At 40.6% G+C, this 27,602-nt stretch overlaps 3 protein-coding genes across 3 annotated transcripts; all 3 read left to right on the top strand.

Annotated features, from left to right (window-relative positions):
* Positions 1–476: 476 nt before the first annotated feature.
* On the top strand, positions 477–7,332 carry LOC310955833 (major histocompatibility complex class I-related gene protein-like). The gene is made up of 8 exons (XM_083925891.1): positions 477–608; positions 807–1,076; positions 2,158–2,433; positions 4,327–4,629; positions 4,825–4,932; positions 5,810–5,827; positions 6,032–6,081; positions 6,443–7,332. The coding sequence occupies exons 1-7, from the start codon at positions 560–562 to the stop codon at positions 6,070–6,072; spliced, it is 1,065 nt and encodes a 354-aa protein (XP_083782017.1). The 5' UTR covers positions 477–559; the 3' UTR covers positions 6,073–6,081; positions 6,443–7,332.
* A 760-nt stretch (positions 7,333–8,092) lies between these two features.
* On the top strand, positions 8,093–10,969 carry LOC310955407 (major histocompatibility complex class I-related gene protein-like; the record flags this gene model as incomplete). Its single annotated transcript, XM_083925226.1, has 7 exons — positions 8,093–8,401; positions 8,598–8,867; positions 8,989–9,267; positions 9,486–9,788; positions 9,967–10,074; positions 10,747–10,764; positions 10,929–10,969. The coding sequence occupies exons 1-7, from the start codon at positions 8,353–8,355 to the stop codon at positions 10,967–10,969; spliced, it is 1,068 nt and encodes a 355-aa protein (XP_083781352.1). The 5' UTR covers positions 8,093–8,352.
* A 1,853-nt stretch (positions 10,970–12,822) lies between these two features.
* Positions 12,823–26,746, top strand: LOC310955406 (uncharacterized protein). Its single transcript, XM_083925225.1, has 13 exons — positions 12,823–12,970; positions 14,349–14,618; positions 16,017–16,295; positions 16,438–16,740; positions 17,588–17,680; positions 18,016–18,033; positions 18,216–18,247; positions 21,619–21,736; positions 22,196–22,462; positions 23,562–23,840; positions 23,946–24,659; positions 24,757–24,810; positions 25,287–26,746. Exons 1-11 carry the CDS (start codon positions 12,841–12,843, stop codon positions 24,533–24,535), a joined length of 2,379 nt encoding a protein of 792 aa, XP_083781351.1. The 5' UTR covers positions 12,823–12,840; the 3' UTR covers positions 24,536–24,659; positions 24,757–24,810; positions 25,287–26,746.
* The last annotated feature ends 856 nt before the right edge of the window (positions 26,747–27,602 follow it).

Raw genomic sequence — 27,602 nt, 5'->3', positions numbered from 1 at the left:
TACTTTTGTTCAGAGGTGCTGCATTAAGTTCCTCCCACAGTTAGTGTATGCTAGTGTGTTCAGTTCATTGATGACTCTAAAATTGCCCGTAGGTGTGAATGGTTGTCTGTCTCTGTTTGTCTCTGTCTCTAGATGCTTGTGCAGTATGCTACAGTAAAATAATTAATAAATGCAACGCCCAAAAAGCTTAGGCCTGTGTATATTATTGCTGACATGAGTCTGGTGTCACTATGGCCTCATGTATTTTCATCTATTTACTGGACTCTCTTCTTGTGCCGATCACAGAGTTTAACTGCAAAACTTCAACAACTGAATGTAACATTTGCTGAAGCACCGGTGATGTGAAAAGTTCCCAAGGTCATGGTCAAGTGATAGTCTTCCTTTAACACAATGTACTGAAACCGTGTTAATCAAAGGGGTTAAACAAGTTTACCAACTTTCCCGTGTGTGTCATCCACACAACTCATGAAAACAGAAACACTTCCTCCTCGAGGACGCACAAAAGACAAATCAGCTGATCCAGCTCTGCCCTTTACCCGCACGTCTTTATCAAAACAAGATGAAAAAGTTACTCCTGTTACTTCTCTTCTGTCCCCTTTCATCAGCAGGTAAGATAACACTTTAAATCTTTGCTTCACTTTCCACTTGGTTCCACATTTTGTTGCTGCGTAGCTCAAAGACACACCTGTAGATTACTTTCACTTTCACCTCAACCTGATGATTCAATACCTGAACAGAATCACACAGAATCAGAAATTAAATGATGTGTATATGTTTTTACTGCATTTATAAACCTTGTCCTGCAGTGAAACACTCCCTGGAGTTTTTCCAAACTGCATCTTCTGGACTCCCAAACTTCCCAGAGTACGTGTCTGTTGGAGTGCTTGATGAAGTTCTCCTGGGTTCCTGCAACATCGAGAAAAAGATGGTTGAAACACAACAGGAGTGGATGAAAAAAGTGTTTGAAAATTATCCTTATCACTTCTTGTGGTACAGTCGACACTGTTTGGAGATTGGCCCTGACTTGTTAAAATCCACGATTAACAGTTTGAATCAGCGCTTTAACCAAAGTGGAGGTAAAGTATGTGCTTTGATATAGTCCACATTTTACCTGCTAATCTGTTCTGATTCATATTTATAAAGTAAAGTGACCCTCTACACAGCCTCAGGATGATAATCAGCAGTCACAGCTGCCAGGCCACTACTAGAATCAGCCGCTGGTTAGACTTGCTGGGCCTGTGTGACACAAATGAATTCACATCCTGAGATAAAGAAATTCAAAACATCCATTACAGTCACACTATCCTCAAAATGACACACATACACAGGAAGAGGAAATGCAGGAATATATCCTGCATGTCAAGTCAAGTTACTTTTATTTATGAAGCCCAATGTTAAATTTGCCTTCACAATCCCTCTAAAAGTGAACGTTCAACATTCATAAAGTCCGACTAACAAAAAATAAAATGTTTGTGATCAAATATCTGAGACAATGAACTTTTAGATTAGCCTGGCCATAGCCAGGCTACAGCCAGGCGTTACCCATCATGCACTTTTGTAGTCTGAGAGCAAATGTAGCAGCTGGCTCACAAATAACAACCAAGTTTCAAGAAAGCACAGGTTTTTTTTTCATATATTAATATTTAGTGGTACATGTTCTGAAACTTTCTTGGACTGCATCCAAACCTGAGGGTGACGGTGTTAGAAAGCAACAAAGGTCCCCAGCTGCACTTCAACTATGACGTTGCAGTTTGTGAACGGCATCATAAATCTACGGGAGACCAACACTGGTGTGACTTTGTGTGTGAAACAGTTTCATTGTTTGCAGTGGTGGTCAAGCGAATGAAGAGAGTTGCGTTAGCGAGAACAAACTCAATTGTTTGTATGAGTCTAAAACATATCCTCAAAGCAATTTCAGTCAAAAACAACTGGACTGGTTGTTTGTCTAGGAAAACTAGACAAACAACCTTCCTAGACAAACAACCAGTCCAGTTGTTTTTGACTGAAATTGCTTTGAGGATAACGATGACCTGGACGAATGAGAACATTCACAGCCCCGTCTAAAACATATTTTCTTAGGAAAATCCTGCATAGTGTGCATTTAAGGTAATCTTTCCACTGGGTATATCATCTGTACATCATTGTTATTGTTCTCAGGTGTTCACGTATTACAGCAGTTGTCTGGCTGTGAGTGGGACGATGAGACAGAAGAGGTAATCGGTTTTAATCAGTTCGGTTACGATGGAGAAGACTTCATAGCACTGGATCTGAAGACGGAGACGTGGATCGCTCCAAAACAACAGGCTGTCATCACCAAACACAGATGGGATGCTGACATACCAAGAATAAAATCACTTAAGATTTCCCTCACTCAGCTTTGTCCTGGGTGGCTGAAGATGTATTTGGATTTTGGCAAGAGCTCTCTGAGAACAGGTAAGAACACTTGATGTAGTTCCCTCCATTGTATTATCACTTCAGTCAGTCTCCTTTGTTACCTTTGTTCGCTGTGGTGGTAAACCGTCTGGAAAACTGTGTGGGACTTTCTGGCCCAGCATTAAAATCATTTGAATCCTACTTGAAGGACAGGGACTACTTTGTGTCTATAGGTAAATACACATCTGAGTGGGCAAAAAATACACATGAAGTTCCCCAAGGCTCCATTCTGGGGCCTCTTCTGATTAATATGCACATGCTGCCACTGGCTCAGATCATGAAAAACAACAACATATGTTACCACAGCTATGCAGATGACACACAAATCTACATAACTATATCACCAGGCGACTATAGTCCAATACAAGCACTGACCAGATGCATCGAGCAAATCAACGATTGGATGGAGCAGAATTTTCTCCAATTAAACTAAGAAAAAAATATTGTTTTTGGAGCCAAGGAAGAACGATTAAAAGTCAGCATCCAACTTCAAACAGTAATGCTAAAAACCACAAACCAAACCAGAAACTTGGGTGTAATCATGGACTCAGAGCTAAACTTCAACAGCCACATTACAACAATTACAAAGTCAGTCTACTATCACCTAAATAATATATCAAGGATTAAAGGACTTATGTGTCAGCCGGACTTAGAAAAACGTGTCCATGCATTTATCTTCAGCAGTCTCGACTACTGTAACAGTGTCTTTACAGGTCTCCCAAGTCCATCAGACAGCTGCAGTTAATCCAGGACGCTGCTGCTCGAGTCCTTACTAAGACCAAAAAAGTCGATCATATCACTCCAGTCATCAGATCTTTACACCGGCTTCCTGTCTGTCAAAGAATTGATTTCAAAATACTTCTGTTGGTTTACAAAGCACTGAATGGATTAGGACCAAAACACATTTCAGATCTTCTGCTTAGCTACGAACCATCCAGACCTCTCAGATCCTCTGGGACAGGTCTGCTCTGTGTCCCCAGAGTCAGGACTAAACATGGGACAGGCCTGCTCTGTGTCCCCAGAGTCAGGACTAAACATGGGACAGGTCTGCTCTGTGTCCCCAGAGTCAGGACTAAACATGGGTCAGGTCTGCTCTGTGTCTCCAGAGTCAGGACTAAACATGGGACAGGTCTGCTCTGTGTCCCCAGAGTCAGGACTACACATGGGACAGGTCTGCTTTGTGTCCCCAGAGTCAGGACTAAACATGGGACAGGTCTGCTCTGTGTCCCCAGAGTCAGGACTAAACATGGGACAGGTCTGCTCTGTGTCCCCAGAGTCAGGACTAAACATGGGACAGGTCTGCTCTGTGTCCCCAGAGTCAGGACTAAACATGGAGAGGCAGCGTTCAGTTTTAAGGCTCCACAAATCTGGAACAAACTTCCAGAAAACTGCCGGTCTGCTGCAACTCTCAGTTCTAGGACCAAAATACATTTCAGATCTTCTGCTCAGTTACAAACCATCCAGACCTCTCAGATCCTCTGGCACAGGTCTGCTCTTTGTCCCCAAAGTCAGGACTACACATGGGACAGGTCTGCTCTGTGTCCTCAGAGTCAGGACTACACATGGGACAGGTCTGCTAAACATGGAGAGGCAGCGTTCAGTTTTTAGGCTCCACAAATCTGGAACAAACTTCCAGAAAACTGCAGATCTGCTGCAACTCTCAGTTCTTTTAAATCAAGACTGAAGACTTTTCTATTTGCCGCTGCTTTTCAGTAAACTGCACCTTAACTTCTGTAACTGTAACCATCTTTTATATGTTTCAAATGACCCTTTATGTGTTTTAAATGTATATGTTTTATGTGTTATCTCTCCCAATGCTTTTAATGTTTTATGTGAAGCACTTTGAATTGCCTTGTTGTTGAATTGTGCTAAACAAATAAACTTGCCTTGCAGTCCCTCCCTCAGTGTCTCTCCTCCAGAAGTCTCCCTCCTCTTCAGTCAGCTGCCACGCTACAGGTTTCCACCCTGACAGAGCCATGATGTTCTGGAGGAAAGATGGAGAGGAGCTTCATGAGGACGTGGACCTCGGAGAGATCCTCCCCAACCACGATGGATCCTTCCAGATGACTGCTGACCTGAAACTTTCATCAGTCGCACCTGAAGACTGGAGGAGGTACGACTGTGTGTTTCAGCTCTCTGGGCTGAAGGACGACATCATAACCAAACTGGACAAAGATGTGATCAGGACCAACTGGGGTAAGACTGGATCATAACTTTAAAGTTCATTCAAAAAACATTTTTTGTCAATTCAAATGTAGCAGAATTGTTGGAATTGGATGTTTGTTTCGGCCATCATTATAGTGGTGAATTCACTGTACTCATCAAAGTCACTGTAAACTAAATATTTCTATCCATCCAGTAGTTCAGACAAATGTTCTGTTGTGGGTCCAGTTTCTCCCTCACAGTTTCCTGCTGGTCCTGTTATTGGAGTTGTTGTAGGACTGTTGCTGCTGGCCCTCTGCATCACTGGACTCTTCATCATGAGGAGGAACAATAATGGTGAGTGAAGACATTTTGATTCCACTGCAGGGATGTTTCCCCTGAAATCTGATTGGCCCAAGTGCAATCCAAACTAAAGACCTGTGGGACCATCGGTTATCAATCTTGGTCGACATACGGTACTTTCTTGTCCTTAAGAGAGACAGACCACATTTTAAACCATGTTGAACACATGCCACTGGGCAAACTAAGGAATCCATTGGTACCAACCACGGCATGCTAGCTTTTCAGGAAGAGACTAAATAACGTTCAATTTAGGTTCAATTTAGGTTCAATTTGAGGGAATAACTGGCATGGCCATTTTCAAAGGGGTCCCTTGACCTTTGACCTCAAGATATCACAATGAAAATGGGTTCAATCGATATGCAGGAGTCTCCCCTTACACCTACATGTTGTGTTATACTAATTCTATGCAGTTTGGATAAGGAAAACATATCTTAGTCTAATGTCTTAATGTGGTATCTTGGAGGGATTTTGTGTGTGTGTGTCTGTGGGGGGGGGGGGTCTATTGCAGGTCTCTAAGGTTTAAAGTAAATGAGCAGAGACAGATATTGTCAATGTGCATGAACATACTTCATGTCACTGTGCGTAAGTCAGTCCCCCACTTGGGCCACCCCAGTCAACGCCACTACTGTTGGATTTCACATGCAGCTCCAACTCAAGCATGAAAATATTAAATTTACTCTGACGGCATCAAAGTGGGAGCTGGCTTCAGTGATTTTACTGCCAAAAGAACAAAGTAAAAGTCCTCAACAGATGAACTGCATTTACTGTATCAGAGCTGATCTCATGCCTTTATATGCAAATCACAAATCTGTTAAAGTTGGTCTTGGTTATTGATTAACATTAATAATGTCATCTCTCATCTGTAATTCAGGATTCAGACCTGCAAACGGTAAGTTATCCTTTATGAAAAATGCAATATATTTTTTATAATTAGAGTCAAATCAACCTGCTATTATTTTCTGTATGGACAACAGTAATCAATCAATCATGTCTTGTCTCTCATATATTTACTGATCCTTTCAAATTACATTACTGAAAATTACAATTACAATTACAATTAAAAATTACATTTCACCTCATTTTTTGCTTCTAGCTTCAGAATCGCCTTCGGACAAAACTTCAGCCTCTGACTGATCACAGTGGGTACGTCATAGTTTCATAACTCACACAGTTGTTCTGCATAAGAAAGATTTTTCTCTGTCAATGATCCAGTGTGACTACAGGAAGCAGATGGAACTGCATACACACATTTGTACCTGTAAGACCAGAAGTAAATAGCAGAAGAAGGCATCAGATCCGTCCATCAGCTACTTTTTACCACTGCATCTACAGTGAAATACACCTTTCAGAATTTGAACTGAATCTTTTTTGTGAATTATCTTGACATCTTCGGGCCTCAAACATTTATTATATGTTCATATAAACTCTTATAATGTGAAAAGTAATAAGTAATAAGTACCTAATCAGTTATTCCACTTGTCCATTTATGAATTTGTATTGACAGGCTCCAGCTGAAGATAAGAAGAGGACTGGCATCAAAGAGCACTTGGAAGAGCACTTATGATTAATATTTGATCAAAATGTATGTTTTTTCATTTTATTTTCATCTTATGTGACTCAGGGCCATGATTACAAACAAAGCATACAATAATAACACAATAAACGATAACACACAGCATGGCTACATCCAAACATATATACCTTAAACACAGGGAGGACATTCTTCAGAAAGGCACCTCATTCACAAGTAACTTCTGTCTGTTCTGATTGTAATATCATATTTAACCCTGAGATGTGAAGTTAGAGAACTGGTCAAGTGTGAATTCAATTACTGGAAGATCATTCAAGTGACAGTCAGAGCTGACAGAAGCATTACTCCAGCAGTAACAACATCTGGAGAGAAGTGATGCTGCTGTCCAGCTGTTTCTGCACAGGTTTTCTGGACCGCGTATTATCTTGGACCTTCTCTGGTTTATATTATTAGGCACTACGAAGTCTTCTGTCTTTAATGATGACACATAGGAAGTGCAGCCCTTTACCTCTCACTTCTGTTTGAACTCACTCATGAAGACTCTCCTACTCACTAAACCCCAGGAAACTCTCTCCATTGTGTCACAAATGCAATACTAAACATGAGTTTATAAATCACAGAGTGGCTTAGCCTGAGACATATCACTGACCTGCTTGTACAATATGAAACTGCTAGGCCTCTTTTTGTTAATTCTAAATGTGCATAATACTTATGTCTCTGTATTATGTTTTTGACTGCTGTTACATTTTTTGTTGCTGTTATTCATGTTCCCCTTTTTTTCGGTGGTCTGTTCTTTAAAGAAATACTGCACCTTAAACTGTTTGTCCATTTTAAATTTTTCTATTAAATCTTACAGACATTCATCTTTTCTCATCGCAACGACATTCTACACTGTAATGCTACTTATTCCTCACAAATAGACAGGATTGTTAAGTCTCATTTGAAAGGGATTTATAGTCCCGCTCAGGTGTGTTTGTCCATTGATTACAGCAAGTTTGTTATTATTGGGAGTGATCACAAGTGACCTAAATATGGTTCCAAATTTCAGATCAGTTTTGGCAAGGGAAAAGATGGCATGTCCATTTTCAAAGGGGTCCCTGGACCTTTGACCTCAAGATATCTTAATAAGAATGGGTTCAATGGATACCAACAAGTCTCAACGTTACTATTCTGGGAAGTTTTTGGGCGAAAAAATCTCAACCGAGCAATGAATGCACTCACACTGGTCAAACTACTAGACGAGAATCGTGGTTGGGCACTGTATGAATGCCAAGTGTGAGTACGCTATCAACTTGGTATCTTGGAGGGATTTTGTGGTACAAAAATTGTTGCATTATGCACTAAACAAATATAGGTCTATCGTGGGTCTCTAAGGGTTAAAGAAGATGAGTAGAGACAGATATTGTAAATGTGCGTGCACAGACTTCATGTCATCCTACCTAACTTTCTTGACGGGGCCACCCCAGTCAGTTAACTTGTGATCATTTTACACTGTGATTTAGAGGTTGTTGTGTTTGTCTCAGGCAGTGTGGGTAGTGTGCATTTGCTGTATTTGCTTTGTTTGTTTGTGGGTTTCAGCTGAGGGACCAATGAACGTCCCAGCAATGTGTTTTTATTGCAAAGTTTCAAAAGACAGCAACCTATGAATGAGATAGAGAGACTAACTGTTTACTGTATTTCCTAGTTAGTTTACAATGGGTCTCAAAGTCCACACCTACGACACATTTCTCATTTTCAGCAGTTAAATATAAATCCAGTTCATCCGACACACCAGCTATAATCTTCACCAGCCCAAGTTACATTCCCTCCTCCTCGAGGACGCACAGAAGACAAATCAGCTGATCCAGCTCGGTCCTTTACCCATACGTCTTTATCAAAACAAGATGAAAAAGTTACTCCTGTTACTCCTCTTCTGTCACCTTTCATCAGCAGGTAAGATAACACTTTAAATCTTTGCTTCACTTTCCACTTGGTTCCACATTTTGTTGCTGCGTAGCTCAAAGACACACCTGTAGATTACTTTCACTTTACCTAAACCTGATGATTCAATATGTGAACAGAATCACACAGAATCAGAAATTATGAGTGTATATTTTTACTGGATTTATAAACCTTGTTTGTCCTGCAGTGAAACACTCCCTGAAGTTTTTCCAAACTGCATCTTCTGGACTCCCAAACTTCCCAGAGTACGTGTCTGTTGGAGTGCTTGATGAAGTTCTCCTGGGTTCCTGCAACATCGAGAAAGAGATGGTTGAACCACAACAGCACTGGGTGACAAAAGCGTTAGAAAATGATCCTCAACACAAGGAGTGGTACACTCAACGTTGTTTTGAGAATGCGCCTAACTTCTTCAAATACATGATTAACAATTTGAATCAGCGCTTCAACCAAAGTGGAGGTATAACCCATTTTGACATTTGTAAAAGCTTATGCTTGTTGTGAAAAAGCCAGATTTCACGGGGGGGGGGGTAATCTTTCCACTGGATATATCATCTGTAAATCATTGTTATTGTTCTCAGGTGTTCACGTATTACAGCAGTTGTCTGGCTGTGAGTGGGACGATGAGACTGGAGAGGTTATCGGTTTTAATCAGTTCGGTTACGATGGAGAAGACTTCATAGCACTGGATCTGAAGACGGAGACATGGATCGCTCCAAAACAACAGGCTGTCATCACCAAACACAGATGGGATGCTGACATACCAAGAATAAAATCAATTAAGATTTTCCTCAATCAGATTTTTCCTGGGTGGCTGAAGATGTATTTGGATGTTGGCAAGAGCTCTCTGATGAGAACAGGTAAGAACACTTGATCCATTGTATTATCACTTCAGTCAGTCTCCTTTGTTACCTTTGTTTGCTGTGGTGGTAAGATTTGATTTTGACCATCAGAGACTGACATTTCTGAGTGCTCTGACACTACTTTCCTTCAAAGCTGAGACAGAGACCAGTTCACTTTGTTTTTACCCCTCGTTCCTCTCTCATTCCCTCTCCCTCTGTTGTGTTTCTCTCTGCAGTCCCTCCCTCAGTGTCTCTCCTCCAGAAGTCTCCCTCCTCTCCAGTCAGCTGCCACGCTACAGGTTTCCACCCTTACAGAGCCATGATGTTCTGGAGGAAAGATGGAGAGGAGCTTCAGGAGGACGTGGACCTCGGAGAGATCCTCCCCAACCACGATGGATCCTTCCAGATGACTGCTGACCTGAAACTTTCATCAGTCGCACCTGAAGACTGGAGGAGGTACGACTGTGTGTTTCAGCTCTCTGGGCTGAAGGAACCCATCGTCACCAGACTGGACAAAGATGTGATCAGGACCAACTGGGGTAAGACTGGATCATAACTTTAGAGTTCATTCAAAAAACATGTAGCAGAACTGTTGGAATTGGCTGTTTGTTTTGGCCATCATTATAGTGGTGAATTCACTGTACTCATCAAAGTCACTGTAAACTAAATATTTCTATCCATCCAGTAGTTCAGACAAATGTTCTGTTGTGGGTCCAGTTTCTCCCTCACAGTTTCCTGCTGGTCCTGTTATTGGAGTTGTTGTAGGACTGTTGCTGCTGGCACTCTGCATCACTGGACTCTTCATCATGAGGAGGAACAACAATGGTGAGTGAAGCCACCTTTACTCCACTGCAGGGAGTCTCCCCTTACACATACATGTTGTGTTATACTAATTCTATGCAGTTTTGGAGCCGCTGCTCCTTTGGGTTGAAAGGAGCCAGTTGAGGTGGTTCAGGCATCTAGTAAGGATGCCCCCTGGGCGCCTCCTTAGGGAGAGGGAAGTTTGGGGTCCCCTGCTAAAGCTGCTGCCCCCGCGACCCGACCCTGGATAAGAGGCTGAAGATGAGATGGGGGGGGGGGTTACATTATGCACCCTCTAAACAAACATGGGTCTATTGCAGGTCTCTAAGGTTTAAAGTAAATGAGCAGAGACAGATATTGTCAATGTGCATGAACATACTTCATGTCACTGTGCGTAAGTCAGTCCCCCACTTGGGCCACCCCAGTCAAAAACGTTTGAAAACGCCACTACTGTTGGATTTCACATGCAGCTCCAACTCAAGCAAAAAAACATTATATTTACTCTGACGGCATCAAAGTGGGAGCTGGCTTCAATGATTTTACTGCCAAAAGAACAAAGTAAAAGTCCTCAACAGATGAACTGCATTTACTGTACCAGAGCTGATCTCATGCCTTTATATGCAAATCACAAATCTGTTAAAGTTGGTCTTGGTTATTGATTAACATTAATAATGTAATCTCTCATCTGTAATTCAGGATTCAGACCTGCAAACGGTAAGTTATCCTTTATGAAAAATGCAATATATTTTTTATAATAAGAGTCAAATCAACCTGCTATTATTTTCTGTATGGACAACAATAATCAATCAATCATGTCTTGTCTCTCATATATTTACTGATCCTTTCAAATTACATTTCACCTCATTTTTTGCTTCTAGCTTCAGAATCGCCTTCGGACAAAACTTCAGCCTCTGACTGATCACAGTGGGTACGTCATAGTTTCATAACTCACACAGATGTTCTGCATAAGAAAGATTTTTCTCTGTCAATGATCCAGTGTGACTACAGGAAGCAGATGGAACTGCATACACACATTTGATGCCTGTAAGACCAGAAGTAAATAGCAGAAGAAGGCATCAGATCCGTCCATCAGCTACTTTTTACCACTGCATCTACAGTGAATTTGAACAGTTTTATGAAATATTGTAAATTCTTTCATCTTTGGTCCTCACACATTGATCATATATATCATTTACAGCAAACTCACTTATAATCTGAGAATCCTGGTGAAGATAAGAAGAGGACTCCAATAAAGTTACAGTGGCATCAAAGAGCAATTGATTCTAACTTGCAATATTTTATGATTATTATATAATCAAAATGTATGTATTTCATCTTATTTTCATTTAATTTCTTTTTATGTGACTCAGGTCCATGATTACAAATGAAACATGCAATAATAACACAACAAACGATAGCACACCGCATGGCTAGTTCCATGCTTTTACAGATTAACGGCCTTTTGTAAATTATATAAGTGCATATACTTGTATTTGTTGCTATTATATTATATTACTGGTCTTTTAGGGTCTGTTCTTCATCAAAATACTGCACCTGAAATTGTTGGCCTATTTTAAGTTTGAATAAATGTTTATGTATATTTTCTTAAGTTCTGTTGAAGGTCAAATGTTTTTGCATCTTTTCAGACAGAAATAAGAAGCAGATCATCTTTGTAGTGTTTCAGACTTTCCTCTCAGACCAATAAACAATTTTTTTTAAAAGAAATTAAGAATATTGTATTCATTTGGACAAATGCAGTTTAGGTTATACAGTATACGTGTGTATACGTGTACACTGTGATGATCATTTTAATAAATATAATGATTATTGCCAGAGGTTTATAATCTAGACTGTTTATGTTTTTCCCCATGTGTTTAAAAATATGTTTTGGGTATAAAGAAATCACACTGTTACAAGAAGAAATGTATTTTCTTGCACCAAATGCATAACTGCGATGCATTGTGGGTGACATTTACTGAGTCCCGAGTGGGAAGCACTGGAGGGCATGGTGAATGACTCATGAAGCCGATTATTTTAATTGTGGGGCGGCATTTCCTCCGTTTCTCCACCCAAATGTCCCAAAGTCTGTGAATGTAGAGAGTCAGAACCGAGTAGGTGCCGTGACACACTGCGGTCAAGCCAGCCGCCATTTAGTATCTGTTGTGTGTCTATTACTGCACTTATCAGATCACAGAATACAGACGAGTGAGGTCTGATGATCAATGCACTAAAAAAGGCACAAAAAACTGGCCCAAAGCAGGGACATAATCTACCATAAAAGAGACATTGATAGTGCTTAACATAAACAATGTAAAAGAAATAGTGGGAGGGATTTTGAATTGAATTTATGATCAAACCACACAGTAAAATGTCTTTATATTTTCCATAATGCTAGTCAGGATCTCTGTAAACAGGTATCCATTGAAAATATTAGCAAACCTCCTTTGGAATTATTTTAATTAATTATTGAAAATCAGGAAATTATCCATTCTCCAATATGCACTTTGACACTGGGGGGGGATTTTGAATTGAATGTATTATAAAACCATGCAGTAAAATGTCTTGATATTGTCCATAATGATAGTCAGGGTCACTGTGAACAGGAACCCATTGAAAAAATTAGCAAACCTCCTTTGGAATAATTTTAATTAATTCTTGAAAATCAGGAAATTTGCACAGGGTATAAAAAAACTGCGTTCCCATCCACTTTGGCCAAGCCGGGCCCCCGTACCGTAAGTGCACTAATAGACACGCAGCAGACGGTAAGTGGCGGCTGGCCTGACCGCAGTCATGACACGACCACCCGGACAGAAGACCACAACACTGCCGATCCAGCTCGGTCCTTTACCCGCATGTGTCCATCAAAACAAGATGATACAGTTGCTGTTGTTGCTTCTCTTCTGTCACGTTTCATCTCCAGGTAAGACCACTTTTTAACCGCAGTCTATAGTTTTAACTTAACGCGGAAGTTTGCTGCGTAGCTCAGGGACGGGGGTTTAGTTTCACTTTCGCTAGCTAACATGCTACTTTTCACAGTTGTTTTCACTGAAACTCACTGAATGCGCCGCACTGAAGGGCTCGTTTAGGTTCCTGTTGTGTTGACCGTGTTGCTGTGACTCGGGCAGGTGTGGAGGATACCGTGTGGAGTGCGGTTTTCCAGTTATCCTGGTGAAGTTTAGCCGCGACGTGGTTTTTCACTAAACGGTGTCACATGAGTTACCATGGAGATGTGTTCTGCATTACTTTGATTAGCCTCCATTAAAAACACCTCAGGTACATATTGTTTTACAGTTACATGCTACTGGGATTATTTTAACATGTGGACAGGTCCCCTGCACATTCTCCACCACTACCACACACACACACACACACACACACACACACTCACATACACACACATTTATCTTTATATTCTAAATATCTTTATATTTTACTCTTATTTATTTGACAATTTTATATGTTGCTTTTTTATATTATGTATTTTTGCCATTTTATATTTTACTATTTTACATTATGTATTTTTGCTGTTTTATATTTTCTGTATTTTTGCTATTTTATATTTCGCTATTTTATATTATGTATTTTTTATATTTTGTGTTTTTTGCTATTTAATATTTTGCTATTTTACATTTTGTATTTTTACTATTTTATATTTTGCTATTTTATATGATGTATTTTTGCTATTTTCTATTTCGTGTATTTTTACTATTTTATATTTTGCTATTTTATATTATGTATTTTTGCTATTTTATATTTTGCTATTTTGTATTATATATTTTGCTATTTTATATTATGTATTTTTGCTTTTTTATATTTTGCTATATTATATTTTGCTATTTTATATTATGTATTTTTGCTATTTTATATTACGTATTTTTGCTATATTATATTTTGCTATTTTATATTATGTATTTTTGCTATTTTATATTTTGCTATTTTGTATTATATATTTTGCTATTTTATATTATGTATTTTTGCTTTTTTATATTTTGCTATTTTATATTTTGCTATTTTATATTAGGTATTTTTGCCATTTTAAATGAAGTATTTTTGCTTTTTTATATTTTTATAATTTGTTTTCATATTTCCAATACTTGGAAGCTGCTAAATTGTGTTTCATTGTCCAAAACAATGACAATAAAATCTATTCTATTCTATTAAACATTGTGAGAGGAGATACATTTTCACATTTAAAATCAATCTCATTGTTTTTCCTTTATTCACCTGTAATGTTCCAACATTTAAGGCGATTGTGATGATGTTTCCTTTAAACTGAATGAACCGTGTCTGCCCTGCAGTGACCCACTCCCTGAAGTTCTTCCTCACTGCGTCTACTGGAGTCCCAAACTTCCCAGAGTTCGTGGGTGCTATTGTGCTTGATGAAATCATGGTCGGTTACTGCGACACCAACAAAAAGATAGCCGAGCCAAAACAGGAATGGGTGAAAACAGTATTACAGAAGAACCCTCAGCACGTGGAGTGGTACTCTCAGGAGTGCTTCAACAATCTGCCTCAAAGCTTCAAAGCCATGATTCATGTTTTGAGGCAACGCTTCAACCAAAGTGAAGGTACAGTATATTCAACTCTTAACTGCTGCAGTTCTGCGTCTTTGCTGTAAAGTGACTCATTCCCATCTTGAGATCGTGTCAGTATAGCTTTTATGTCAAGAATTCAAACTTCCAACTAAAGTGTTTTTGTTGCTGCGTAACACTGAAACATGCCTGGGATCTAATGTAGTATGATGTCAGTGCCGTCCGGTCAGTGTGTTACAGGAAATACTCAGCAGTGGGGTCTAATATGAAATCTGAATCTTGGATGTTAGCTGGGGTGGGCAGTTTATTTTTGGCTTCTCATGATGATTATCAAGTTGTTATTCGAGTGGTCTGATACGTTCGCACCACATCTTGGTTTTGTTTTCAGGCTTTACAAAATCTAGCTGTAATGGAAGACTTTGACCACTCACAGACCCTTTCACACAGAGAGAGAGGGGGACAGCGTGTCCTTTCAGTGAAGGGTCTGCTGCTATCTGTAGCTAAAGACTCACAGGTGCAGCTAATGCCAGGCTTAATTATTAGATGAGAGGGACTCTGTTGTTTTCCAGCTGTACACAGTGGAGTGTAGAGGGATTGAATGGTGTAAACATATGTTCCAGTTGATTGTCCACGGAGCAGACATTTGCTGTGAAGAGTTGGGAGAGCTGGTGAGCTGCTGGGGTTAACCTTTGGTGTAGCAGCACGACTCATCCGCTGTGTTTGCGTTTCGTCTTACACCTTGGTGTCTCCTCATTAAGACGGCAGCATTAACCCTGCTATGGGGACCAGAGGCACCGGAAACATAAACGCAGCAGATGAGACAGTTTTAATGGTAGACTGAAGGCTAGCCTCAAAGCCCAAACGCAGTTTCTCTGTGAGAATGGCTTTAAGTTTGTGTGGAAGCTAGTTCCTAAAGTCCGGTAATATCTGACGACCTTAGATGTATCATTATCAACAGTAATATTAACATTTAGCCGTGTTGAGACCTAAAGTGGCTGCTGCATCCATGCAGGCAGATCCATTACCCTACGGATAGCCACCTTAACTATAAGCAACATTTCCTCTCCATGTCTGAAAGATGAAGCAAAGCCATTCAGAGATGGATAAATGTTGCTATTAGCCCTCTACTAATGATAACCAAAGGCTCACATGTGGCTTATTCAAGTTGGAATCACAGTTTGTAATCTCAATGAGCCGTAAAGGCCCACAACTTTGTAACGGTATCCTCATAGAAATGCTGCTAATGGAAAATGTGTGTTTTTGCATCCCCACTTTTTAATCGTGCAACTTGAACTTCTCTTGAATCATGAGCACCCCATGAGACTGGGATAGAAGCAGTGTATCACACAAATCCCCTGTAATGTTCTCATCATCTTTCCACTGGATCATTATCACCTGAACATCCTTTTTAATGACGCTCTCTGTCTCTCTCAGGTGTCCACATTTTCCAGAGGTTCAGTGGCTGTGAGTGGGACGATGAGACCGGGGAGGCTAAAGGTTTTAATCAGTACGGTTACGATGGAGAAGACTTCATATCATTTGACCTGAAGACATTGACATGGATCGCCCCAACTCCACAGGCTGTCATCACCAAACACAGATGGGAAGCTGAAAAAGCCAGAACAGAATTCAACGAGAATTACCTCACTCAGATTTGTCCAATGTGGCTGAAGATGTATGTGAACTTTACTAAGAGCTTTCTGCTGAGAACAGGTACAATAACATCAGGGCTGCATCTATTGATTATTTTCCCAATGAATCAATTGGTTGCTTTGTCGGAAAATGGTGAAAAATGTGGATCAGTGTTTCCAAAGGTCTATGATGACTGTGCCTCTCTCTCTCTGTTTGTCTGCAGTCCTTCCCTCAGTGTCTCTCCTCCAGAAGTCTCCCTCCTCTCCAGTCAGCTGCCACGCTACAGGCTTCCACCCTGACAGAGCCATGATGTTCTGGAGGAAAGATGGAAAGGAGCTTCATGAGGACGTGGATATCGGAGAGATCCTCCCCAACCACGATGGATCCTTCCAGATGACTGCTGACCTGAAACTTTCATCAGTCGCACCTGAAGACTGGAGGAGGTACGACTGTGTGTTTCAGCTCTCTGGGGTGAACGAACCCATCGTCACCAGACTGGACAAAGATGTGATCAGGACCAACTGTGGTAAGACTGACACACGAGGGTGCTGGGGATCCATCATCAAAAAACGGATAATAATAATAAACCAATGAAATTACTGAATGAAACCAATGCATGTTGCTCGCCCCTGGATCACTGATCAGATCATGTGAGCCTCTCAACCCGTCCTCATCCCATGTTAGCACATACGGCAGTTTTGTCAGGACCCTTTAGCGTCACTTGACAATACACCGGTTAGTCCTACACATCACACGCATGGTTCTTCGCTACAGACGCTGTTTTAAACACGGGGAACACTGGATTAACATTGTAAATTCACACAAAACTATCTGGTTAGATTAAGCAAAAGATCGTGGCTGGGGTTAAAATAAGTGTGTGTGTGATGTAATTACAGTGGCCACAGTCGTCTGGGTGAAAGTTTGTTTAATCCATCCACCACCACAATCTGCCTCCTTCTGTGGAGTTTGGCATTCTTAAGCCTGGAGCACTTGCTCTTAGCGTCTAATGTCACCGCAGACAGGTTTGTAACTGTGCGTTGGTGTCAAACACAGAGACTGAAAACCCCTTCAGGTGCCAAACTCTGAAGGCCACGATAAAACGGTGACAATGACACTCTGGGAATGAGAGCGGGCTGGGCAGCACTGTACAGACAGTATAGTTATTACCACACAAATGATAGGTTTGTGCTAAAACGATATCAGTATAAGTAGTTTCTTATTTAGTATAAGTATATTTATTCATTTACACAGAGACACACACTGCAGTCAGTCTCAGACACATGTATGAATGAAATGTTGGATGTATGGGTATTCTTCTGCTCTAACTTTCTTTATCTGTGCCCGTATTATTTTATTTCTTTTTTGCCCAACAGCGAAGCCCATCCACATGATCGTCCCCGCCACGGTTGTTCCTGCTGTCGTCTTCATCGCTGTCATTGGATTCTTCGTTTACAAAAAGAAGAAAGGTGAGACATTAAAAAATGTAAAACTCTACTTAATTTATTGATTTTTTTTTTTTTCAGTAGCCTTAAGTCTTTGAGTTGATGCTCTAATCAGGTTGCATTTGAATTGAATTGAAACAAGCATCACTTACGCAACCAACAGTAAACTCTGTCAAGCTCAGAGCCTGTGAGTCCTGATAATATGACTATGCCACCATGATGTGGGAGGGAAGAGAGAAGAAAATAAAGTGAAGTGTAGGGAGGATTTATTTAGTTTGAGTGAGAGGAAGAGGAGGTCATATTCATAGGAAGAAGGTGATGAAATATTCTTAAATTATTGTCTTTTCTCTTGATTTCAGCCCGATGTCCTCCAGCTTGTGAGTAAAACAAGTTTTTCATTCCATTTCACCTGATCTGACACACGTGTTGTGCTGTAGATTAAAGAAGGGATTCACATTATTGTGCAGATGAACCTTTTCAAGACTGCCTCCTGCATTCCCGAGCAGGATGAGACGACTTTTCGCAGGTTCACACTGACAGTTTGTTTCTGACCTTACAGCTCCTGACAACGTCTCTGAGCTCTCTGAGAAACTATCTCCAACCTGACTGACAAAAACAACAGATATGCACTGATTTATCGGCATCGCTGGAACATTGGTGTCGGACGGTCTTTGCTGATGTTTATCTGTTGTGTCTCATCAATTTTGCACTGGCTAAGAGTACTGTTAAAAGGTAAATGTATTATTTTTGATCTTTTTCATATGAAAGAAGGTTATATTAGAGGTTGTTTGTATGGATGAATCTGTTCTCCTCAAAGATGGTATTATGAACGACTGACTGAAATTAAAACTGGTGATTAACCGCTGGGCGACTGTGGATCATTCTCCTGTCGAGAGATTGGCAGTTCGATCCCCACCTCCCCCGGTCCACATGTCGAAGTGTCCTCGGGCAAGACACTGAACCCCGAATTGCTCCTTGTGCTGCGCATGGGTGTGCAAATGTGGTGTGAGCGGTTAGATTAGATGGTATGTAGATGTCCACTGTCATCAGAGTGAATGTCTTAGTGAATGGGTGAATGTGACAAGAAGTGTGTAAGAGCCTTGAGTGGTCAGAAGACTAGAAAGGCGCTTTATAAGTACAAGTCCATTTACCATTTACCAAAACAGTTCAGTTATGATTTTATATTTAGGATGTCTTTGTTTCCCTGGCACAAATGGGGGAGTAAATAACAACAAACATCAGTATCAACTATCAGCCCAGAATTTGACCTGTGTCATTCAACCTTAGAGAACTAAAACACTGAAATGGGCTTCCTGCAATAAAACTAAAGTAGAAGTTTTATTGTGTGTGCTTGATAATTAAACGTTGAATGTAATTGTGGTAACCCGAGGGCAATAATGCACGCACACTTTCAATGCAGCTCTGCGTACTTTACTGATCTTTGGTGTAGCCAGCCATCCATGTGTACAAGTGGGGAGCAACCACAATAACAGTCCCACAGGGTGCAAAAACCCGACACAAAGGTTCCGTGGTGCAAACCTCTAATAAAGTACCGACACACCGTTAAGGCTTTAACAGTAATAGTCACAATAATGTAGAATTTCATTTCATTTTATTCATTTATTTAACATTGATGCTAATGTGTTTCCTGTCAAAGTTTCAAAGCATTTTAAAGGTTTTTGATCATTTGATTATTAATGTTTTATGGTTTTAGAATGACTACATGAAATACAGGTTTCTGTGAACACTACAAGATTTAGTAAAATGATCTATGGTGCATTTCTAACATGCTAGTTAGACGGAGCATATTCTGGGTGCAGAGTAAACCACAAGGGGCAAAGGGGTTGTATTTAGTCTCGTCATTCATCAAAGCCGTGTTTTGGGCGTAAAATGAATTATATCAATCAGAGTGTCGGGTGTTTCAAGGCAGCTGTGTTGCAGCAGGCACATTGATATGTAAACAGGTGATCAAGAACTCAAATATACCGATAAACTATTTAACTTAGGAGGAGGAAAAGTTTGTGTTTGCGTGTGCGTGTGTGTGTGTGTGCATGTGCTTGCGTGCGTGCGTGCGTGTGTGTATGTGTGTGTGAAGCATTATGGGGCAGAGCTGCTCTGAAGCCACCCTTAAATCATCCACCCACCGCCCACCTCAATGAAGTATTTCCACTCCCCGTTGGCTTCTGCTTTTTAAATGATGTTCTGATGTAATTGTTTAATTAACCTTTTGCTTAAATGATGACAGAGGCTGTTTTCATGCGTGCAGTGAAGTCACTGCAACAGATATTGTGGGGCATTTAACCAGCAGAGTTAAAAACTATAGTTGTAAACTTGACAGAAGAAACAGAACTAAGCTGTTAAAACATGTGTCAGTGTGAAACTGTGCGCTGCTCTGCACCAGATCTAAGACAGAGCCTGCAGACACAGAATATGATGCTCAAAATCATAAATTATTGAAACCATGTTCTTTTGTTTGGTCAAACCGGTCAACGGACACAATGAAAAGTTGCCATCACATTCATGAAGTTGCATGTAGAGTCAATTAGTTCAGCCTGAGCAGATCCAATGTAGATCTAAGGGAGCAGATTATTGGCTCTTTGCTTTGGTCACTAAAGGGTTAATGGGGTTTTAACTGAAAGACATGTGTGGTCAGGGTTAGAGAACGGTGGCTCAGTATTTATGATGGCAAAGCCAACTGCACAACCCAATAAAAGGTCCATGTTTGGTACATTTCAGTGTGGTGATAACCATAAATGGATGTCAAAATCAAATGTATTGTTCTTTGTTTTGTGCTGATGTTTCATTTTTCAATAAAGTCCACCACTTTCAAAAGTTTGTCTGGAGTCCAAATGCTCATCTGTGACGATCGGGCTGTTACATCGTGACGTCACGCCCTTTCAAAATATGAATTCCGGGTCCAAGCCGGCCCGAGTCTCATATTTCTAAAGTGTCGCAGTGCCTCGTTCCCAGTTGTTTGAACAGATCTGAGTCATTTTACCTCATGTAAAAGGCGTCTAACTGACACTAGAGGTGATCGTAATTGTTCACGTTCGGCCATTGTGTCTGTTTTATTTCAACGGAGCGTTTGGACCCGGAAATCTTATTTTGAAACGGTGTTATGTCAGACTTAACGGCCAGATAGTTGCACTAATATGAACATTAACTGAGCGTTCAGTTTTTCTCACCAATCAATGAAAGGTGTCAACTATGAGCAGAGTTAGACCCCAGACAAGATTAGCTTAGTTTAGCGTGAACATCAGAAGACCGTAGAGAACAGCTAGCTTTGTAAAAGAAAACATGTACACTGAATCACATTCTTGTTGGTCTATTGTGTTAATTATTTCTTTTTTCAACTATACACAACTGAGTTAAAAAAAGAAAACCTTTTAAAACCAGCTTAAGGTTAAGAGGCCAGTTCAGCAGCGGCGTCAGCGTCAGGTCCATCCAGTGGTAGAGGCAAAGTGTAAAGGTTCTGTAGTGGGTCCAGTTTCTCCCTCAGAGTTTCCTGCTGCTCCTGTTATTGGAGTTGTTGTTGGACTGTTGCTGCTGGCACTGAGCGAGAAACTCACTGAGGTTATTCTCTGTCAGCCTGCAGCTGGAGACATTGTCACTCTTCAGGTGACGAATTGCATCACTTTTTATGTTGTGCATTACATGATATGATGTGTTTTGGAATTTAGCAGCAGACAAGCACAGACAAAGAGCGCTAGTGAAGCAAGCAGGGACAGGTAACAGAGACCTAACATAAATAGTTTACACACCAGAACCAGAAAATTCCTTTTGAATTACATCATTGATCAGCTGTGAGAGTCTTCTTACAGGGGGGGGGCGGGGGTGCAGTGGTGGTCTAAAGGTTAGAGAAGCAAGACTGTTTAACTGTGTGTATTCCTGCAAAAGAGAGGCTTCCTCTCAGTGACACTCCCCTGTATAAAACAAACAGGTGAACACACGTCGTACTCTAGAATCATTCCCATCTCATTAAACCAGGAAACTGCTTCGGACTGATGAAAAGATTGACTTCTTTTATCAAAATGATGCATTTATTTTTCTTGCTCCTCTTCTGTCAGGTTTCATCTCCAGGTAAGATGACATTTTAAACCCTCTGTCAGTTTGATCTACGAGCTCCTGTGGGGGTGGATGACACCCTGACACAGCCGTGTTCGTTTAGTCTGAGTGACTCTTTCATAGAGTAAACGTGTAGGACATTTATGTTTATTAAAATCTTTTAAGAAATATAAATTACATCATGTATCTAATGATAGGTTTTTCATATGATTCACGAGTGAGCAGGTGTATGCTGTTAAATCAGAAATGCCATGATGAGGTGTGCCCTATAATTGTTTTCTATTTATAGAGTTATTAAAAACACATAATGGTCGCTGCTCAAGACACATTAGAATTGAATGATACTAATGCTTGTATTTATATTTATATAACATTTTGTCTTTAAGGACACACCATCCATTTATCCCAAAGAATGATAATGTACCAAAAAAAAACAAAAATCAAATCCATGACCTGAACCTGTTTGTCCAACAGTGAAACACTCCTTCAAGGGTTTCTTGACTGCGTCGTCTGTGGTCCAGAGCTTCCCAGAGGTTGTGGCTGTTGCATTGGTTAATGACGTCCTGGTGAGTTACTGTGACAGCAAAATCAAAACAACAATACCCAAACAGGACTGGATGGAAAACTTAAGAGACGGGGATCCCAACTACTGGAGGTTGTACGCACATGACTGCACTGTGCAACAGCAACTCTTTAAAGAGGAGTTTCTCATTTTGAAGCAGCGCTTAAACAAAACTGGAAGTATGTAACACATTACCTTTTTTCTTTGTGTGTGTGCGTGTGCGTGTGCGTGTGCGTGTACGTGTACGCGTGCGTGCGTGTGTGTTTCTTCATTAAAAAATTGGGTAGTGGGAACTACAACCGAGGCAGTTTTCAGTATTTTGCACGTGTTTGTCTCTGGACATATTTTGTCATCACAAGAGTTCGATACAGTCATGAAACCTTGCAGGTGTGAGTTAAGATCAAAACGAAGGCCAAGACCAAAAAGGGTGTGATTCAAGCAGTGAGCAATGTGAAAATACAACCGGGCTCTCTCTTTCATACACACCTCTCTCAATTAAATTAAATTCAATTCAGTTCAAATGTCTTTATTGGCATGAATGTTATACAAACAATATTGCAAAACATAACATATTAATACATTAACACAAAAAAGCATATCAAAATATACAATTCATTGATAAAGTGGTACAAAACAATACAAATCAATTCAAATCAAGAAACTTTTTTTTTACCAGAAACCATCCACAATATATTGATGATCAGATGCTACTGATGGTTAGTCCTTCAGGTTGTGGCAGGCAGAGACACATTGAGCTGCCAGTGCTGCTGCTGTCCCTTTCCTCTGTAGCCGAGGTCTCTTAGTGAAGAGAACTTCTCACAGTGAAGGAGGAAGTGCATCTCCATCTCTACCTCCCCCGTCGAGCAGTGACCACATGCATGCTCCTCCCTGGGCATGGTTTCAGCATATTCATGTCGTAGTGTCGTGTCAAGTCTGTGTCTGTGTTTTTGGTTTGATAGTTTCTTTACATTCACCGTCAAACCCCTTTTTTTCAGAGATTTTCTGTTTACCGTTTCCACGGTGGGGTTTGTTAGTTTTTAGATTTGCATTGAATGCAGCTTTTAGATGAAGATATGGTTAATGTCTTTAGCTGCATTATTAACATGTTCAAAATTGTTGAATGTGTTAATTGCATGTTTCATTTCATTCGAATTCAAGATTTGAATAAATTCTCTCTCTCTCTTTCTCTTTCTCTCTCTCTCTCTCTCTCTCTCTCTCTCTTTCTCTTTCTCTTTCTCTTTCTCTCTTTCTCTTTCTCTTTCTCTCTCTCTCTCTCAGGTGTCCAGATTCTACAGAAGATGCTTGGCTGTGAATGGGACGATGAGACAGGAGAGGTTCTTGGATATTTGCAGTACGGGTATGATGGAGAAGACTTCCTAACTTTTGATTTTACCACAGAGACATGGATCGCTCCAAAGCCACAGGCTGTCATCACCAAACACTTTTGGGACAGACAGAGAGCTAAAAATGAGTTTTGGAGGGACTTCCTCACCCACAATTGTCCTGACTGGCTGAGGAAGCATCTGAACTATGGGAGGAGCTCTCTGCTGAGAACAGGTAGAATCACATGATGGAACAACAATGTACACAACCGTTTTTAGTCTCTGTAGTGTGCAATTACAGTGGTTTGAACCTCTCTCTCTCTCTCTCTCTGTCTGCAAGTCCTTCCCTCAGTGTCTCTCCTCCAGAGGTCTCCCTCCTCTCCAGTCAGCTGCCACGCTACAGGTTTCCACCCTGACAGAGCCATGATGTTCTGGAGGAAAGATGGAGAGGAGCTTCATGAGGACGTGGACATCGGAGAGATCCTCCCCAACCACGATGGATCCTTCCAGATGACTGCTGACCTGAAACTTTCATCAGTCGCACCTGAAGACTGGAGGAGGTACGACTGTGTGTTTCAGCTCTCTAGGGTAATGGACAACATTGTCACCAAACTGGACAAAGATGTGATCAGAACCAACTGGGGTAAGCGGCTTCAACATCAGGTCCATCCAGTGGTAGAGGCAAAGTGGGAATATTCTATTATGGGTCCAGTTTCAGAGTCGCCTGCTGATCCTGGTATTGGAGTTTTTGTAGGACTGCTGCTGCTGCTGGCACTCTGCATCACTGGACTCTTCATCTGGAGGAGGAACCAAAATGGTGAGCGAAGAAAGATGCTTTTACTCACCATAACGCCACTGTTACTCCACTGTTTCGGCACAGAGTGCAAATTAGACGTCAGTATTTCAGGGAAGAAGATAAATTCTGATTAAAAATTACAATGGTGACAAAAAGAAGGAGCTGGAAACTGTGAAATGAATGCAGTGCGTCACGTCTGATCTTAAATGTTTTAATATTGTAATCTCTCCTGTATTCCAGGATTCAGGCCTGCAAACTGTAAGTATTGTGTCAGTGTAAAGGTCTGTCTCTCTCTCTGAAATGAACACAGTTAATGCTTTTAATCAACTACTGACACTTAGTTTTTCCTGTATAGCTTCGGACTATTCATCCTCTGAAACGTCTTCGGTCAGAGATGCAGCTGAACACAGTGAGTACTTCATCAAGTCGGCTACACTAGGCAGACACTGTATGCTGAATCCCTCCTTTGTTTCTTTATATACAACACAAATTATTATATAATTCTAACTTCCAAAAGCCTGGTGTCTGTCATATAGACACTAGAAGGTGCCAAAAAGATTTCCTACCAGTGTTTCTGTGGTTTGCAGAAACTAACAATGCTATACTAGGTGAGCTAAAGCTACTAGGGCGGCCTGACTGATGTTTGACACTTGCAGCCCCCTACCAACCACTTAAGAATGGTGGAGAGTCAAGGAATGAATCAAACAGTCAATAAAATATTTTTTTCAAAATGTGCAAATCACGGTAACCACAGCAGGTCCGTGAGCATACAGTCATAAACGTGCAGAGAAATATAAGTACAGAGACACACACTACCAACCAAACACATGATGATAATAAACATTTCTAGTCCACGTTCCTTTGTATTTCTCACTGTCGTTACAGCTATCCAGTGAAGAGTGATCATCTGAGAAGTGACAGAAGCATCGCTGAAGCAACAACATCTGGAGTGAACTGTTCTCCGGTTCTTTCTGCCGACCTCGGGTAGAGACGAATCACTGCAGCAGCTATTAGCACAGAACACACAGCCAGTTTTCCAGTGCAGAATCTTTTATGTTTATATATCAAATTCATGTCATTCAGTCATTCAGTGGGGCTGCAACTAATGATGGTTTTCAATATCAACCCCAGTTGTTTGGTCTAAAACTAAACTTTATCTAATGTTGATCAGTGTTTCCAAGATGACTTGTACGACCGTTTACTGCCACAGAGGAGGAAACAAACCAGATGTTATTTATATTTCTTATTAAAGAAAAATGAATCAAAACAATTCATCAGTTTTCATATCAGTTAGGGACTCATTCACCTGTTGACAATCTATCATTTGTATATGTTCAATAGACTAATTGTTGCAGCTCAGTCATTCAGTCATGTGATCTACTGTCTTATAGCAAAATAGATTTGACTAAAAGATGATGTCCTACTTTTGAGTGTCTGGATCTGTTTTTGGCTAAATGTGTTCACTTCAGCTCGGACATGGGGCTGTGCAGATGATCTTCCTCTACCTTAGTTTATGATGAATTATGGACTTTTAACGGATGATTCATAAAACCTTTGGAAAAAACATTTTTGGGGGGTTCAAAGGTTCAAGTCTTAAATGATGTCACGTTCTGCCTCTCTGTCCGTCCCTCCAGCCACATTCGTACTTCCTCAAACCTCTTTCTCTCCGGCCTGTCACCTCACCTTCCCTGCAGCCCTGCAGCCCTGCACCTGTTCACACTTTCCTCATCAGCCCTGCAGATATTCAGCCAGTCCTTTTCCTACTCCTCAACAGCTCATGTCATTGCTTTCTAGTCTCTGTAATATTTGCTCCCTGAAACCATGTGAAAAATGCCACCTGCCTGCTTTGAACCTCTGCCTGATATTTGTGACTTTTTCCTCCTGGTTCTGACTCTTGCCTGCCTCATTATTCAGTAAGCGTAAGCACCTGCATTATTACCAATAAATCGCTGAACTGTCCCTGTCTGCCTCGACCATCTGGTTTTAGGACCTTCAAGCCTCAAATTCTCCGGACAAACGATGTAGAAATGATATCCAGTGTGTCGAATGGTAATCAACAGAATTATCATTTTTCTATGCGATAAACTGAATTTTGTGTTGAGGTGCTGCTAAACTTTCTTAGATCTTTGTGACACTTCCAACTTTGATCTAGTCTTCTTCAAATATGGATATAATACAAGTGTGTTGTATTTAAGTTACATTAGAGTTTTGCATTTTCAGTAAGGAAGCCGAATTCATATTTACCCACATTTATTTTTTATAGGATCTGAAGATTTACGGACGTTTGTCAGGACTTATTCATAAACTAATATAACTTTTTTGTTACATTTGTAAGAATAAAGGAACACTGCAATCAAGATCCTTGACATCTGTTTGTGTTGTGAACTTGAATCTGGAGGCTCGGAGTGTCCTTCCTCATGTCGCCACCAGAGAGCAACATAACTCTGAAAAGAGTCGGCTGTGAGTGAAGGCACCGCAGAGAAACAACTCAGCCTTTCAGTGAGTTTCCATACTCGCACTTTTCAAATATTAGAACAAACTTGGTCTTCTGTGGAAGATCAGAAGTTAGTTTAAAGATTTAAATTAATATTGTTTTCCATTGTGGTGTTGATACTAGGATTTGAGCACAATTTAAAGAAAGTAATGTGCATCATCAGTGATTTTGTCTTCAGTACAACAAATCTGAGTGACCTTTAGAAGTGTCCATCTGCAGAACGTTGTGCACAGGGATGATGGCGGTTGTGGTTCAGAACGTCTCAGAAATGGACACTGAAAACACTGAAAAGTCAATTTTACCTCGCTGAAACTGCTGCGACCCACATGCATCATGTAGGTGTACCAAAAAGGTGTCTGAGGATGGGTGTCAAATAAGGCAAGAGTGACTTACACACACAGCCCCAGACCAATTGTATGGCTAAGCCCTAAAACCGCCCCTGCTGTAGATGTCTTGGCTCTTTGCTTTTACAAATCTTCCATTAAGTGCGTTGCAGCTTGGCGTGCGTTGTATGTATTTCATGCAGTGCTAATATTTACATTTTAAGAACAAGAAGGTTGGAAATGCAAGGAACCTGTTCAAGCCTTGTTGATCATGGTGGAATCTAATTATAGATCTTTTCAAGTTGTAAACATAAACGTTTTAAATGAGTGAATGTGAACGACATCAGCTGACAGGAAGTTAACAAGGACTAAGGCGGTTGCCTA

The sequence above is a fragment of the Echiichthys vipera genome (genome assembly GCF_963691815.1).
Source record: "Echiichthys vipera genome assembly, chromosome: 13".
In the NCBI taxonomy this organism is placed as follows: domain Eukaryota; kingdom Metazoa; phylum Chordata; class Actinopteri; order Perciformes; family Trachinidae; genus Echiichthys; species Echiichthys vipera.
Note: the sequence above shows the minus strand (reverse complement) of the source record. Positions and strands in the feature narration are given on the sequence as shown.

What these genes read in the sequence shown, in the direction of transcription:
- LOC310955833 (XM_083925891.1), top strand. Translation starts at nt 560, where the DNA reads ATGAAAAAGTTACTCCTGTTACTTCTCTTCTGTCCCCTTTCATCAGCA. An exon ending in CTGTCCCCTTTCATCAGCAG is followed by an intron (nt 609 to 806) that starts GTAAGATAACAC and finishes CTTGTCCTGCAG; the next exon opens with TGAAACACTCCCTGGAGTTT. An exon ending in GCGCTTTAACCAAAGTGGAG is followed by an intron (nt 1,077 to 2,157) that starts GTAAAGTATGTG and finishes TATTGTTCTCAG; the next exon opens with GTGTTCACGTATTACAGCAG.
- LOC310955406 (XM_083925225.1), top strand. Translation starts at nt 12,841, where the DNA reads ATGACACGACCACCCGGACAGAAGACCACAACACTGCCGATCCAGCTC. An exon ending in CTGTCAGGTTTCATCTCCAG is followed by an intron (nt 21,737 to 22,195) that starts GTAAGATGACAT and finishes TTTGTCCAACAG; the next exon opens with TGAAACACTCCTTCAAGGGT. An exon ending in GCGCTTAAACAAAACTGGAA is followed by an intron (nt 22,463 to 23,561) that starts GTATGTAACACA and finishes TCTCTCTCTCAG; the next exon opens with GTGTCCAGATTCTACAGAAG.